The 18,063-nt window shown below is 32.6% G+C and overlaps 1 protein-coding gene across 1 annotated transcript in view; it reads right to left on the bottom strand.

The window, feature by feature from the left end:
• Window positions 1–13,854: 13,854 nt before the first annotated feature.
• TEKT3 (tektin 3) overlaps window positions 13,855–18,063 on the bottom strand; it is a 61,152-nt gene continuing 56,943 nt past the window's right edge. The window contains exon 8 of the mRNA XM_074225173.1: window positions 13,855–14,148. Within this exon, the coding sequence (XP_074081274.1) occupies window positions 13,932–14,148 (217 nt within the window). The 3' untranslated portion in view covers window positions 13,855–13,931. The remainder of the gene's footprint in view (window positions 14,149–18,063) is intronic.

Here is an 18,063-nt window from a genome sequence, read left to right on the forward strand (position 1 = left end):
GCTATCTGAAAGCTATGACCAGGAGAAGATCCTAGACTTCATTTTTCAAAAAATAATACAACAAAATTGCCCTGAGATGCTAGAAGCAGAGGGTAAAAATAGAAATCGAGACAATTCACTGGTCACCTCCTCAAAGAGATCCCAGAAGAAAAACTTCCAGGAATATGATAGCCAAATTCCCAAACTCCCAAATCAAAGAGAAAATTCTAAAAGCTGCCAGAAACAAACAATTCAACTACTGAGGCTCCATAGTCAGGATTACACAGGATCTGGCAGCATCTACATTAAGGGCTTGTAGGGATTGGAATATGACATTCTGGAAGGCAAAAGATCTTGGTTTACAACCAAGAATCAACTACCCAGCAAAACTGAACATCCTCTTTCAGGGGAAAAGATGGATTTTCAATGAAACAAGGGACTTTCATACTTTCCTATTGAAACAACCAGGGCTGAACAAAAAGTTTGATCTCTAAGTACAGGACTCTGGTGAGCCACAGAGGGAGTGGAAGAGAGGGACTAGCTATGAGGAACTTAATGATATTGAACTGTTTGTATTCCTGCATGGGAAGAAGATATTGATAACTCAAATGAACTTTCTCATTTATAAGAGCAGTTAGAAGGAGCATATATAGACAGGACATAGGAAGGAGTGGAATATAATGGTATAATATAGTAAAAAAGATGGAGTCAATGGGTAATAAAGAAAAGTACTGGAAGAAAAAGGAGATAAAGAAGAAACTAAGAAATTTCACATAAGAGTCAAGAAAAAACTTTTTCAATGGAGTGGAAAGGGGGTAGGCAAGGGGGAATGAGTGAGCCTTCATTCTCATCAGAAATGGCTCACAGAGGAAATAACATACACACTTAATAGGGTGAGGAAATCTATTTTACCCTAGAGAAAAATAAGAAGGGATGGGATAAGGCGGGGTGGGAAGGGGGGTGGGAATAGGTGATTGTACTCAGATTCAACACAGTTTTGGACAGGGCCAGGATGAAAGGAGAGAGAGAATAGAATAAATGAGAGTGGGGAGAAATAGAGTGGATGTACAGCTAGTAATAGCAACTGTGGGAAAATTACTGAAGCAACTTGTTTGGTGAACTTATGATCTTATGATAAAGAAGGCAACTCAACCCAGAGAGAGAGACATTGAAATCTGAACACAGACTGAAATACAATTTTTTTTATCTCTTTTTATTCTTGAGGTTTCTCATCTTCTTGGTGGGGGTTATGTTTACTCTTATAACACATTCAGTTTACATCAATGTATGGCATGGAAACAATGTAGAAACTGTCAGACAGTCTTCTGTGGGGGGGAGGGAAGGGAGGGGAGGGTGGGGGAAAAATTGAAAAATTCAGAGCCTTGCAAAAATGATGAATACATATTACTATTGTATATAATTGGAAAACAAATAAAATGTTGAAAATAAAAAAAATTAAGATTTCCAAGAACAGGAGAGAAATCACAAGATTACAAAAAACCATATGCTTTGATTTTCTTTTTTTTTATTAACATTTTCTTTTATTTTTTCCAGTCAAATGTAAGGGTAATTTTTTAACATTCATTCTTTTGCAAATTTATGAGTTCCACATTTTTCTACTGTCCTCCTCATGGCAATAGTAAAAGTTTAGTAAACGTTATACATGTACATTCCTATTTAACATATTTACATATTAATATTTTTTGTCCTTCATTTTTTGAAGAAAACCACAAGGTCAAGAAGGTGACACCATAAATTGAATTCGAGTGAGGGAGTGCTATGCAAGGCACCAACCTCACTTTCTCCTCCGGAGTTATCTGGATCCAATGGTCAGATATGGATCTGGATGATTGGAGATGGCCCTGGATGTGAAGCAAACAGGGTTAAATGACTTGCCCAAGGTCACACTGCTAGTGAGAGTCAAATGTCTGAGACTGGATTCAAACTCCCATCCTCCTGACTCCAAAGCCAGTGCTCTATCCACTGTGTCACCTAGTTTCCTCTATTCATATATTAATCATATAGTAAAATAGGAATTAGAACCAAGGGGAAAGGAAAAAAACCCTGAAAGAGAAAGGAGAAACATACAAGAAGCTTTTAAAAAATGAACACAATATGCTTTGCTCTGCATTCAGATTCCATAGTTTTTTCTCCTCTGGATGTGGATGGCATTGTCCATAGCAGGTATCTCATCCTTGATCTCTGAACTGCTGAGAAGAGCTGCATACCTCATAGTTGATCATCTCTCACAATAGTCTTAGTTAATGTATACAGTGCTATCTTGGTTCTGCTCACTTCACCCAGCATCAGTTCTTGCAAGACTTTCCATGCTTCTCTAAAGTCCAATAGCTCACGATTTCTTATAGAACAGTAGAACTCCATAATATTCATATAATTGTTCAGTCATTCCCCAATTGATTGGCATCCCCTCGATTTTCAATTCAAAAAGGGCTGCTGTAAACATTTTTGAACATGGAAACTTTTCCCACTTTTTATGGTTCTTTGGGATATAGACTTAATTGCTCTCCAGAATGGCTGAATCAGTTCACAACTCCACCAATAGTGTATTAATGTCCCAATTTTCCCACATCCTCTCCAACATTGATTGTTTCCCTTTTTTGTCTTATTAGCCAATCTGATATGTGTGAAGTGGTACCTCATAGTTATTTTAATTTGCATTTCTTTAATCATTACATGACATTTATGTGACTGTAAATACCTTTAATTCCCTTCTTTTGAAAACTGCCTGTTCATATCTGTTGACCATTTATCAATTGGAGAATGACTTGTAATCTTAGAAATTTGATTCAGTTTTCTATATATTTTAGAAAGGAGCCCTTTATTAGACATACTAGCTGAGAAAATTATTTCCCAGTTTTCTGTCTTCCTTCTAATCTTGTATACATTGGTTTTATTTGTGATAAACCTTTTAAATTTAATGTAATCAAAATCATTCAATTTATAATATTCTATATTTCTTATTTGGTCATAAATTTCTCTCCTTTTCAAAGATCCAACAGATTTCTTGTTCTTTTAATTGGTCTATGATATCATCCTTGTATAGGGTGGGGATGTTGATCAATGCCTATTTTTTATATTATTTTCCAGCTTTCCCAGCAGTTTTTGTTGACTAATGAATTTTTATCCCAGTAGCTTGTGTCTTTGGGTTTGTCAAACATTATATTATGCTAGGTGGTACAGTGGATAGACCACCAGCCCTGGAGCCAGGAGGTCTTGAGTTCAAATCTGGTCTTAGACAATTAAATACTTATTTAGCTGTGTGACCCTGGGCAAGTCACTTAACCCCATTACCTTACAAAAACAGTAACAAAACATTATATTACTGTAGTCATTTACTATTGTTTCTTTTGTGCCCATACTCTAATCCAGTGGTCCATTACTCTATTTCTTAACCAGTACCAGACATTTTTGATGACTCTTTTTTTTAGGTTTTTGTAAGGCAAATGGGGTTGAGTGGCTTTCCCAAGGCCACACAGCTAGGTAATTATTAAGTGTCTGAGACTAGATTTGAACCCAGGTACTCCTGACTCCAGGGCCGGTGCTTTATCCACTGCACCACCTAGCTGCCCAGATGACTAACTCTTAATATAGTTTTAGATCCGGTACAGCTAGGTCACCCTCCTTTGCATTTTTTTTCATCAATTCCCTTGATATTCTTGATGTTTTATTGTTCTGGATGAGTATTATTTCTATTTTTCTAGCTCTGTAAAATAAGTTTTTTGGTAGTTTTATTGCTATGGCATTGATTAAGTAATTTAAGGTAGACTTGTCATTTTTATTGTATTAGCTCAGCCTAACCATGACTAATTGACATCTTTCCAATTGTTTGGATCTGACTTTATTTGTGTGAAAAGTATTTTGTTATTGTGTTCATATAGTTCCTGGGTTTGGCTTGGGATAAATGCTTTGATTTTCAAAAAATGAAAGAGTAAAGTGTCTGCCTACTAAAGGCTAGTGAGTTTTATATCAGTTCCTGTTACAATTCTAAAGAGTATCATCAAAGTGATAGTTAGCAAATATCTAAAAGGAATACAGTGATTAAAGAGAGCCAACACAGATTCATTAAGAACAAGTCATGCCAGGATGAGCAAACCAAGGAAAACAATGAACACGCTGAGGCAATATTTTGGATTGAGATTGGCTGAATTTTGCCAGATTAATCTCATTTTATTTTTTTTATATTAACTAAACTAGCATGAAACCTTTCCCTTGAGGCTCATTTGACCAAAAAACACTGTCAGGTGTGGCTACTTTTACTTTCAATGTTATATGAGTATTCTGTAGATGTCTATACTCCTGACATTAGTCCACAAACTTCACTGGTATGTTTCCTCTTAACAATCATCCAGCTGTTAATGTTTTTGTAAAAGGCAAAACAAAAACAGTAGTTACCAGAGGAGGTTTCCAACAATCTGTTTTAAAAGTCAATCTTTATTGCTCTTGCCATTCTTTTCTCAATAGCTATTCTATTTTGCATATCTTGTTTCAATTCTTTTAGACTTCCTGTTATACTTGTGGCCAAGGATGTTTTTACTCCCTCTGAGGTTTTACTTGAATTTGTGGAGTCACTCATTTCATTGGAGTTCATCGCCTAGACATTTCTCAGTCCAAAATATTGCCTCATAATGTTCATTGTTTTTCTTGGTTTGCTCATCTTAGAAACCTCAGTATCTAGGCTGAGATGTCTATGCTTGAGCCAAACTCTGTTTCTGTTCTTCTGAATGGGATAGGTAGACCTTACCTAGTCCTGAAGAACTTTAAATAGTTCAAGGGTTGCTACAGGACTGAATATTGCCTAGAGTCTCCATCCAGAAGCAAAGTACCAGGGCTGCCCATTGTTAGGATATGCCCGGGACCCTTCCTCTCTGAGGCTGGGCTCACTGGCTGCCACCCACAATGGACTTTGCCAAGATCTTCCTGCTATAGAGCTCTGGGAGACCCACTCATTACTGTATTCCAAAGAGCTTGCATACTGAGCCATAGGGCTTTGTAGAGATCTGAAAATTTAAAAGAGCTAAATGGAAAATATTAATTCAGTGAGAAAAATATTGAAGCAAATCCAAAGATTAGAAAAAAGATGAAAACAAAATTTTTGAAAAGCATGGAAAATATACTTTCTAAAACGACTAACTTGGAAAAAAGGTCAAGGAGAGATAATTAAGAATTATCAGATTATCTGAAAATCATGATTTTAAAAAAGTCTAGATATCATAATTGAAGAAATTATGGACTCCCAAAAGTGAGTAGGATCAAATGAATTTGTAAGTAAATTCTAGAAAACATTTAAAGAATAATCAACTAAATATTAAATAAACTATTTGCAATAATAAGAAAAGATACCTTTCCAATCCCTCTCCCAAGTATGATAGTCATCATACTGTTCCTAAAACAAAAAGAGAAAAAACAGAGAGAAAATTCCTAATTCATACTGATTTAAATACTTTAAATAAAGTATTAGCAAATTATGATCAGGTTGGATTTAAATCAAGAATGTACAGTTTGTTCAACATAAGGAAGATCATAAATACTACAAATAATGTTAATAATAAGACCACAAACCTCATGCTTACATCAACAGATGCCAAAAAAGGCTTTTGACAAAATCCATTACCTGCTTCTGAAAAAGAAATACTAGAAAACATAGGAATATATGAACTATTCTATGATGTAATAAATACTAAAACTAAGAGCAAACCTTATACTTAATTCAGCAAATTTAGAGATATTTGGAACAATAAAACCAAGGATTTATTTATCTTATACAATTAGAATCGATTATCACCATTTCTAATTAATATAATTATAGAAGTATTAACTCTAGCAATAAGATGAGGAGATACTGAGAAATAAACACTGGCAAAGAGGAAACAAAATGATTGTTTTTGCATAAGATATGATAATGTGGAGAGCCCTAGTTAACCAAAAAAATTAATTAAAACAATTATAATCAGTTAATAGCCAGTGAATAAGCATTTATTAAGGTCCTATTATGTGCCAGGCATAATTTGAAGTATTAAAATAAATCCATATTACTATTCTTGAAGTTACCAATAAAAGCAGCAGGGAGAGCTATAAAGAAAAATTCCATTAAAATAACTACAAAAGGTATAAACTACTTCAGAGTGTATAAATTTAGCAGACCCAAAATTTTATGAATTTAACCATAAAAAATTATTTGGAGAAATATTGATTGCTTAATGGTTGCTTAAATATAATTGAAATCACAATACTACCTAAATTAATTTTCATAATTCATTGTCATGCCATTCAAACTACTAATAGGTTATTTTTTCCTCTCTAGAAATTCATCTGAAGGAATAAAATGTGAAGACTCTCAACAGTAATAATGAAAAAATGTGACAAGGAAGGAGGTAGATCAATTCCTGATTTCAACCTATATTATAAAGCAGTTATAATTAAGATGATTTGGTTCTTATTGAAAAATAGGTTGATAAAGGGAACAGATATGTCATATAACTTACAGAATCAAGTGAATACATTTATATAGTGTTTGGTGAACCCAAAGTTTCAAGTTACTGGAGCAAGAATTTGTTGCGTTGTTCAGTCAACTCTTTGGTTTTTTTTTTTTTAGGTTTTTTTTTTTTTTTTTGCAAGGCAAATGGGGTTAAGTGGCTTGCCCAAGGCCACACAACTAGGTAATTATTAAGTGTCTGAGACCGGATTTGAACCCAGGTACTTCTGACTCCAAGGCCGGTGCTTTATCCACTATGCCACCTAGCAACTCCTGTGTTTTTTTTTAAGAAAGATTTTATTTATTTTGAGTTTTACAATTTCCCCCCCCATTCTTACTTCCCTCCCCCCCACCCCCACAGAAGGCACCCTATTAGTCTTTATGTTGTTTCCTTGGTATACATTCATTGATCTCAGTTGAATGTGATGAGAGAGAAATCATATCCTTAAGGAAGAAAAATAAAGTATGAGATAGCAAAATTACATAATAAGATAACTTTTTTTCCTAATTTGAAGGTAATAGTCTTTGGTCTTTGTTCAAAGTTGACAATTCTTTCTCTGGATACAGATGGTATTCTCCATTGTAGATAGCTCAAAATTCTCCCTGGTTGTTGTGCTGATGAAATAAGCAAGTCCATCAGGGTTTCAGTCAACTCTTTGTGACACCATTTTGAGTTGATTTGCCATTTCCTTTTCAAGATTACTTTACAGATGAAGAACTAAGGCAAACAGGGTTAAATGACTTGTCCAGGATCACACAGTCTTCCTGACTTCAGGTCCTGTACTCTATCCCCTATAACCCAGTTGCTCCAGAGCAAGAATTTACAATTTGACAATTTCCAAGAAACCAGAAAAACAGTTTAGCCAAAATTGGGTATATTACATTTTTCTCATGATAAACTCAGGCACAAAAAATTGCATTGTAAAAAAAAGGGGGAGGAGGGAGAGAGAGAGAGAGAGAGAGAGAGAGAGAGAGAGAGAGAGAGAGAGAATAAAAGAACAAAAGAAGAAATTTCAGATCTATGGATAGAGGAAAAGCTAGTGATTAAATTAAAAATTGATTAAAGAAATGAAATGTATAATTTTGATTCCACAAAATTTAAATATTTTTATGTTGACATCCAATAGATTTAAAATTAGAAGGGAAACAGGTTACTGGGAGAAAAATCTTTGCAAAAAGTTTCTCTAATAAAGCTTTAATATCAACGATATCTAAGGAACTGATTCCTTTTATAAGAAGACTAAGAACCATGAGAATATGAACAAAAAATTTTCAAAAGAAGAAATACAAACTATCAATAATCCTATGAAAAATGCTTAAAATCACTGACAACTAGAGAAATACAAATTAAAGCAACTCTGAAGTTCTATTTCATACCGATCAAATACTTTCCCTTTTAATATAAAGGTAACACTATCCTGCCAGTTCCTCAGGCTCACAACCTAAAAGTTATCTTGGATTCTTCACTATCTCTCATCCCCCATATTTGTCTGTTGCCAATGCCTGTCAATTTTGCCTCTGCAGCTTTTGTTTTTTGTTATTGCAAGGCAATAGCGTTAAGTGACTTGCCCAAGTTCACACAACTAGATCATTATTAATTATCTAAGGTTGGATTTGAACTCAGATCATCCTGACTCCAGGGCCAGTGCTTTATCCACTGCATCATTTAGCTACCCCTATGCAACTTCTTTTGAATATGCCCCTTTCTAACCTATGATATTATCACCACTCTAGGGTAGGCCTTCATGACCTCATGCCTTTGACTATTACAAAAGTGTTTTTTTTGTGGGTCTTTTTACCACAAATTTTTCCCTAGTCCAATCCATCCTTTGTCTAGTCCAACCCCATCTTCCTACTGCAAGAGATGATTAATTGGATCTGTAGGCACTAATCAGTTTGATATGCCTTTTTGTGACAGTAATTATAAATTCTGTATATTATTCCCCAGATCTGTGAACTGTAGACTATAAGTTCACTCAATCATAGAAATTTAACTAGAGGACTTCTACCTTTTTTTTTTGGTCTCATTATGGTGTTCAAACCCAGTGTGGCAGAGGTCACTCAATGACATGGAAAATTCCCCTGCTATTTTTGTTGTCCCTTTGTCCCTTTTCATTGCTCTATTGCTTAACATGGGGAGATGACCATGAGCATTTGACCAATAAGTGACCATTTGCCAGCCTGCGACCTGCTTTTTCTACTGGCCCATCAGTCTATATAGACTTGACATCTGTTTATCAACCCAGTAAATGGTCAGCTTATCATCTCATTCTGATAGGATTCTATATTTTGTGTAGACCCCTTTGGAAGATCAAAGCCAAGATCTATAAACCAATAAGACTATACATTATTGTATTTATCTATATCATCTGAGTATTAAGCACTATAAAACTAAGGCCCCTGGAGAAAGGGGCATCTCAGATCATAAGGAAGATCAGAAGTCCACTTTATTTGAGGGTATTATGGATCTTTTAAGCTAATGATGGGGCAGCTAGGTGGTGCAATGGATAGAGCAACGTCCCTGGAGTCCGGAGGACCTGATTTCATATCTGACCTCAGACATTTAACAATTACCTAGCTGGTGGGCAAGTCACTTAACCCACTGCCTTGCAAAAACAAAAAATAAAATAAAATAAAATAGCTAATGGTTCAGACCTCTGCTCCAGTTTCTTTTATTGTAGGATGTTACTTGGTAAACTCAATAAACAAAAATGACTCCCTACTACCACAACAAAATCAAATACCAAATATTCTGTTTGATAATCAAAGCCCTTTGTAACCTAGCTTCCTTCTACCTTTCAAGTCTTATATCTTACTCTTTGCCCATTTACCACCCTTACTTTTTGGTTCAGTGACACTGAACTTCTGGTTTTTCCATAAGGAACACCATGTCTTGGCTTTGGACATTTTCTCTGATTTCTCCTCATACCTGGAATGATCTCATTTCTGCCTACTGACTTCCTTGTTTTTAAGTTCCAACTAAAATCCCATCTTTTATATGAAGATTTTCCCCAACTTCTCTTATATTTATTTCTCTTTATTTCATATTGATCCTGTAAATAGTTTGCTTTGTATAAATTTGCAGTTTGTCTCCTCCATTAGATTGTAATCTCTTTGAGGGTAGGGATTATCTTTTACTCCTTTTTGTATCCCAGTGCCTATCACATTGACTATAGGCACTTTAAATGTTTAATGATTAGTAGATTTTTAACATCTTTTTTTGCTTCCCACCTTCTATATTATCCTTAACTCCTGTGTATTTGAATTCCCAATCTATTGTTTTCTCTTTTGTTTCTATAATGAGGCTTGTTATTTATTTCAAATTTTCTGTTCTGATTATTTTTGCTGTGCAGGTCATAAATTCTGCTCTCACAATTCTTATTTCTCTTTTTTGAACCATTCAGAAACATCATGTTATAGCTCCATGTTCTCAGGGTCCTCTGTCTCGAGTTGGATGTGGTTTTATTTTTTTATATTTATTCCTTAGATGTCTGAACACATTTACTAGATTTGGAGGCCAAATTTCCTTCTATTGTTACTGTTTTTCCTGTTTATTTACATGCCTTTGTTCAAGATTTTTGAGTTTTCTCCATCCTGAGATCTTTGCTAATTTCAACCTTTTTTTCCTCTTATTTTTCTCTATTGCTCACTTTCTGACTCCCTCCCATGATGGCAGTTTCCTTTGGGGATGGATCATAAAACACCTTAAATTCTCTCACATGGAAGCAATTCAAGTTTAACTAATCCAGTTCTCTATAATGTGGAGGGGTTAATACTAACTCCAACTGATTGCTTTGCTCTTTATCCTCAGGTTTCATGCAAAGCTACACAGCAACCTCATATATACAGTATTCTATCCTAGTATGCTGTTTCATTCCATTCATTCCTTAGTTCTTTGGCCCTGAACTAGCGGTTTAGAGTTTTACAGCTGATGCCTTGGGATTGCTGCCCCAAAGCACCCCTATGATGGTTCTGTGGGTTTGTGGTTCCATAGCTTTTGCCCCTGAAGAGTTGCTGCCATGTTACAATCATTATAGACTGTGACCAGATTACATTTTTTACCAGGAATGCCAGGATGGCTCAATATTAGGAAAGCTATAAATGACCATAGTAATAACAAAGCCAACAAAAAATCATAAGATTAGATTAGAGATGCCTAAAAATCTTTTGATAAAATAGAATACCATTTCTATGAAGACATTAGAAAATATAGGAATAAACAAAGCTTTCTTTAAAATAATTATTATTGATCTCAAACCAAAAGTCAGCATTAACTGTAATAAAGCTAGAAAACTTTCAAATAAGACCAAGCAAGGATATCCATTGTCACCATTTCTATCAATACTGTACTAGGAATGCTAACTATATAGCAATAAGACAAGAAAAAGAAATTGAATACATATTGGAAAGGAAGGATCAAAACTATCACTTTTGCAAATGTTAATGATGGATGTACTTAGAGAACTCTAAGGATTCAAAAACTAGTCAAAATAATTAACAACTTTAGCCAAGTTGCAGGATATAAAATAAGTCTACAGAAATAATCAGGATTTCTATATGATACAACAAAATTCAGCATGAAGAGAAAGAGATATTCCATTTAATATAGACTATATTTATATTTACATATACATACATATTTTATACTCTATATACAGAATGCAGATCCCTATATATGAAGTACTTACTAAAGTATATATCAACTATAATTCACATATGTATATGAACTATATAATATATATAATTATACACATATTATGCATATAATTATATAAATTGTATATTTTATAAATATAATATGTAAGTATATATTAAGGATAATTTTTGTGGGCAATATAGAGAAATGTTGATATTTGATATTTATATTAATGTCATATTTATTAAAATTGAATATTTATTTTTATTATCCTACATGTAAACCATCTCCAAAATTTTGTTCTAGCATGGAAGATATCCTGTGAATACAGTAACACTGCTAGGTTGTAAACGCATTTTCTCATCAAATTGTCACTTTTTGGATTCTTTCTTCAACCACTAAAATGTCATCATTGAGTTATCGTGTATCTGTTGAAAAATTGTAGTCTTAGAAATGAATATAATCTTAAATTTCTTACTGGAACCATCTCCAAACATAAACTCACAAATGCTTTATCAAATGACATATTTCCCCTTTTCCATATGTATCCTACTACAAAAATATTTCCAGCATATTTGTATATTATTTCAGAATTGCAACCTATTAAAGTATTTTTCTAATTTCCTGATTTCAGTGTGCTAATTTCTATATGAATATTTTGAAATTTCTCATTAACATATTTTTCAACATTCTTTTTTTACACTTCCAATATTTCAAATGATCTATTGGGGCTTCTATTTCCATAATTAAAAAAACAAATTTCTACAAATATTCATTTTTATATTTGATACTTATTAAACATGTAATAATCTTGTAGCAGTACAAGTGATCCCATTTTTTCAAGTAGTTTTTATAATAGACTATTGCCTATTAGGACAATTCCTCTTTTCTCCCCTCTTGATGAAAATCGATAGTTGCATTATGAAATATTTACTTTTCCACTGGTATTAAATTCACTTTCCTATTTCATTAAATTATAAATGTAAAGTTTAAATTCATATATTGTTTCATTTTCATCAATACTTGCATAAAAACTAATCTTTAAATGGAAGAATCATTTCAGACATGACTTTTATTTCCTCTCTACACTGGTATACCAGTATATTCTCTCAGAAACTATTGAATAAAGACCAACAATGCCAACAAGTTCCTTTGAAAATCCACCAAGAGAAGAATAGTAACGTGACTAAAAAGTAGGTTTAATTGGGAAAACAAACAATACTACAATGAAAGACAATATAAGGTTTGTTTTGCAGAATATTTGTGATAGTTTCAAGAAGTTGTAATGTGCTTGCCCAGAAATTATGGTTTTTAAATGGTCTGACATTTGTGAAGAAAAAATGAAAATGTTCATAGCATCATGATCATAAGATTACACAGCTGATGAAGTATAGTCACAAAAAGATATGAGGGAGCTATTTTAGTGTAGTAAGCAATTGAAGGTATATATGTGTCTGATCACTCACTGGGAATCACTTTGTTCTTAAATGTTGAAACTATGGTGATTTGGAAACAATTTGATGACAAGTTGAGAAACCATAAGAACATATTTTTGTTTAGTTATAGTCAAGGTTTGATGTAATCATTTAATGAACACCAAAATCATTGTACACTGATTGGTTGCATATAGCTGCAGAAACAAACCTATAATGTCACAAACGTGTACATGTTTGTTACAGAATAAACATATTTTTTAACATTGAACAATTATTTATTGCTTGAGGTTCCATTAGAGCATTTTTAACATATATCTCTTGGACTATCCTTGATCTTTAAGGTATTCATGAACCACTAAATAGAAACCAAAGCTTTATTTTTTTGATTCCTCAGAATCAAGCCCAAATAACTCAATTTGGCATTCAAAAGTCTCCATAATGTGGTTCCAATATAACTATCCATATATTTCAATATTGTTCCACACAAGTGTTAACTTATCAATAAGCATTTAAGTGCCTGCTATGTGCTACTGTGCTATATACTGGACACAAAATGACAAAGCATCCTATTTTTCTAAAAATTTGGAGTCTAATGGAGAGACAATATGGAACCAACTATGTACAAACAAGATAAAAGCAGGATAATTTGGAGATAGCCTCTGAGGGAAAACACTAATAATTTTGCAGAATTTTGTAGAATTTTAGCTAAGATTTGAAGCCATGCAAGAAAGAATCCAAGGCATACAAAGGGAGCAGTGTCAAAGGATAGTAGAATACATGGAGGGGAATAAAGAGTAAGAAGACTGGAAAAATAGAAAGAACCAGAAGGAACTTGATTAACAAGTCAAACAGCTGATTTTTATTTAATTTTGGTGGTAATGAGGTAGAAATGGAATTTATTGAATTAAATTTTCTGTTTTTGAAACAAAGGTTTCCTTCCACCCAAATTACTCCCTTATCTTTTCTTTCCACTTATATAGATTTTACTAATTCTTTTCAAGGGAGCACTAAAATTAAGTCTTCACAATTTATCTCTCCCCCTCATTTTTTATTTTCCTCAATTCTGTTTAGCATTATTTACTTTCTTATATTGTAAAGTATCTTCACATGTTTATGACTTGTCTTCCAGAGTTCTTTGAATGTGGGGTTGGTTTCTATACAGTTTCTAGAATGATCCTACAGTGATTCCTAAAAAAAAAAAACCCTCTGCGAATGCATTTGACTTGAATACAAGAAGGAAACGATAATAAAAATCACAATTATTTAATTTGTACTAAGAATATTCTTTAATGAATTAACATATTCTTACATTGTTTTTATAATCTTATAATAGAATCCTCAGATTCTTGCTTTTGTTTCATGTTATCAAATATTTGAGTAAATACATTTATGAGTATCCCACCAGCCTGAGAGTGCTAGGATAGCTTTTGCGCATTCCCATGCATTTTTCCTGGTCAATAAAGAGAGAGTTTGATTTGACAGCTAGGTCATGTTCCAAAGTAGATTTGGAATGGGCCATTGCTTCAAAGGTGTCCTCAGCATCTCTCAGTCGCTGCTGAAGACTTTGGATTGTATCATCAATTTCATTAACTTCATTAACAAGGCTGCAAAATGATAACAGAAGTGAAAAAGTTAGAAGTTCAATGATCCCATGGCTGATTTCCAGTTAAATTTAATTCATATGATAATTACACCTGTCCACCTCAAACTTGGTTATCTATGGTAATTCTACATCAAATGTATACTGAGAAGTGCTGGTCTAATAGAAAAAAGATTCCTAGGAAGAATAGCAGACTTTAGATTGCATCATTAAGTTCATGAACCTCATTAACAAGGCTGCAAAATAATAACAGAAGTGATATAGTTAGAAAATCCAGGGTTTCCATGCAAATAAAAGATGTAAGCACTCAGAAATGAAGTTCAATAATCAAGAAGTCATAGTCAAGATCACATAAAATTTAATGGTCATCCTTATAAGGGACAAAGAACTTGTAGTATAATTTTCCAAAAGACTGAAGAGATAGTAAATTAAGGAAAACTAAATTTAATTCTCCAGGAGAAAAAAAAATGAACCTTTGATAAAATAGGGACTTCCAAACAGAAATGAGTAGAAACTTAGAAATACAAACAAAAGAGTCAAGAGAAAGATAAATTGAAAACAAAAGTGAGCAATCAAAAGGGACTATATGAAGGAAGAAGTTTTTGCATTCTAACAAGAAGCAAGAAGAAATGTTTCCCCTAAGAAGCAATGGGTCTGCAGGATATATGGAATGATTAATATTGATTATAGAAGAATAGTTTTATTGTTTAAAATGGGAAAGAAAAGGAAAGGAAAAGGGAATACAAGGAAGAAAAAAGGAGAAATGGTAAGGGAATTTATTATCTTAGATAATAAATGTGAACATGTAAAGTGCACCCATGCGCGCACACACCCACGAAAAGGTAAAGCACTGTCACTTAAACCTCACTTTCACTTAAACCAGTGACAATATGGTAGACACATATAGAATTTAATATAGAAATGCATTTGACAAAATGGAAAAAGGAAGGAACCTGGGAAAGGAGAGTGAAATAAGAGGAGAGGTTGACTTATGAATTGGTCATAAATAAACTGTATCCACAGAAGATAGATTGTGAAGAAAGATTTCTAGGGGAAAAAAGTGAGATCCTGAGATGGTTTGAGTTAGAGGGAGAAGGAAAGGGAGCGGAATTAAAATTGTATCAAATATGGATCATATTCCTTTCCTATTGTGCAAAGGGAGGAAAAAGTATTAGCACCCATAACTATGAATAAGAATGGGATACACCCATAAAATGTAAAAGGACAGAATATTAGATTATAAAAGGGAATCCAGCAAATGTTATTCACAAAAACACTTGAAACGTAAATATTTGCAAAGAGTTAAAATAAGGGTAAGAACAAAATTTATTGTGCTGTAGCTGAATTAAAGAAAGAAAGAGTAGCTGTTAAGATATCTCAGATAAAACAACAGAAAAATAAATTTGATTAAAAATAAAAAAGAAAAATTGCATTATGTTGAAATGCAGGCATCATATGCAATGAATTAATATCAGTACTTAACAATACGCACCATATAGCACATTATATTAAATACTTAAAAGCAAAGCTAAATGAATTACAGGGAGAAAAAGATAGTAAAGCTATAAAAGTTGGAAACTATGACATAACTCTTGTGGATCTGCAGATATCCAGCAGCAGCAGCAGGAACAACAACAACAACAAAAACAAAAATAACAATGACTGCAATAATTTCTTAAAAGTTAGATATGTTAGATCTCTGACAAATAGTGTACAGGATCAGAAAGGAATGCATTTATTTCTCAGCTATGCATGGTCCCTTTACAGAAAATGACCATTCTTTAAGGCATAAAAGTCTCTCAAATGCAGAAAAACAAATATTAAATCTTTTAAAGACCAAAATGCAATAGCATTCATATTCAAGAAAAGGCTACTGAAGAAATAGTTAAAAATTAAACTAAATAATTTAATTCTAAAGAACTGGTTTTTCAAAGCAACGAAATAAATAAAAATATTAATAATTATGATACCACATACCAAAAATTTGGGTGGCAATTTTTATCTCTAAAGAATTTCATCAACAAAAGAGAGATCAAATCAGTAAATTGAGTATATTAAGAAAAACAAACCTTAGAAAACTAGAAAGAAAAACTCTAATAAAATACAAAATGAAAATTCTAAAAACTTAGAGATTAACGAGAAACTTTTAAAAAAATTTATAAAATTTGATTTTTAAACGCAGCAAACCAAATCATTATTAAAAGTGAAAAATTTCAGAATAAATAATTTTTAGAAACTATTTTGCCCATTACACATCAATAAAGCTCACAATATAAGTGAAATGGATGAATATTTACAAAAACATAAAATGTCCAGATTAACAAAATAATAGAGAAATCAAATAACCTAATCTCAGAAAAAGACATTGAACAAGTTATGATCATTAGCTCTGAAAAAAAGTAGGTTTAGATAGTCTTTCAAAATGAATTCTATTAACCATTCAGAGAACAATTAATTTCAATATTATGTAAAAGCTATTAAAATGGGAAAAGGGGGGCTTCAATCAAATCCTTTATATGATATAAATATAGTCTTTGAAAGTTAAATCAGGGAGAATCAAATTAGAAAAAGAAAACCATGGATCAATGATGCTAATGAACACAAAAATTTAAATAAAGCATTAACAAAGTATAGCAACATATGACAAATATTACATGTTATTCCCATAATGAATTTATATCGGGAATGTGGGGTTGGTTAATCATTAGAAAAACTCTCAATTTAACAGACCACATTAAAAACAAGAATAACAAAAATGGACAAAAGAAAAAGCTTTTGAAAGATGCAACACCTATTCTGTTTTAAAAAAAAATAGATCAGGGTTCCCCTATTTCTCCATTACAGTTATTATTTTTTCCAAGACAACAACTAAGCTGTCTCTGGGACATGGGTGACCCAGGTCTCCCTTGAAAGAGCTTCTGGGTCTTCTTAGGTCATAAAAAGTCCCTTTCTAATTAATTTGGTGCCCCTCTTAGAGCCATGGTATTCCTTGCTATATCCTTGCCATATCAGAGCAAGATTAATCTCCTTTTCCTAAATGTTCAAGTATCTTTCAAGACTTCCAAGTAACTCATTTATTCCTAATATATCAAGTCTGAACTAACAGGATGCTGACATTATGACCACAAATAGAAATAAATAGAACTGTCCTTAATACAGTATGTATAGTCTATCTAAAGTGAAGAGACAGCATTATTTGTAATGGGGATAAACTAGAATTCTTTCCAATAAGATCAAGAATAAAGCAACTATGTCCATTGTCAATACTACTAGTAGTGCTATATCAAGCTCTATCTTGATCTCAGTCTATAGCAATGATTAGAGAAATTGAGGGAATAATAATAATAGGCTAAAAGGAAACAAAGTATTTTCTTGCTGATAAGAGAGCATTAGAGTGTTAAGGAAAATTTAATTGAAATAGCATCACACAAACTTGAATGATGCAAAATAAATACACATAAATAATCAGTTCTATATTTTTCCAACAAATACAACAAGAACAGATGGAAAGAGAACTTTTATGTATATCTTACTTTGGAGTATATATATATATATATATATATGTATATATACATATATATACATATATATGTACATATATACATAGAAATGATATGAATATAATGTTATAGAATTTGGCATAAAAAGAGAAATAGTAAGTAGATTGAACCAATAAAATAAAATTTTATTTGAATTAATTTACTTATTTAGTGCTAAACCAATTGAACTATGAAAGAATTACTTTAGAGAATTGAAAGTAAAATTCACCTGGAAGACTAAAAAGACAAGAATTTCAAGGGAAATAATGAAAAGAAACTAAGAAAGACTAAGAAAGGAGATCTACCAGTATCAGATGTCAAACTATACTACAACTCAGTAAATATCAAATTAATTTGGCATTGATTAAGATTTAGAAAGA

The sequence above is a fragment of the Macrotis lagotis genome, chromosome 2 (assembly GCF_037893015.1).
Source record: "Macrotis lagotis isolate mMagLag1 chromosome 2, bilby.v1.9.chrom.fasta, whole genome shotgun sequence".
Taxonomy (NCBI): domain Eukaryota; kingdom Metazoa; phylum Chordata; class Mammalia; order Peramelemorphia; family Peramelidae; genus Macrotis; species Macrotis lagotis.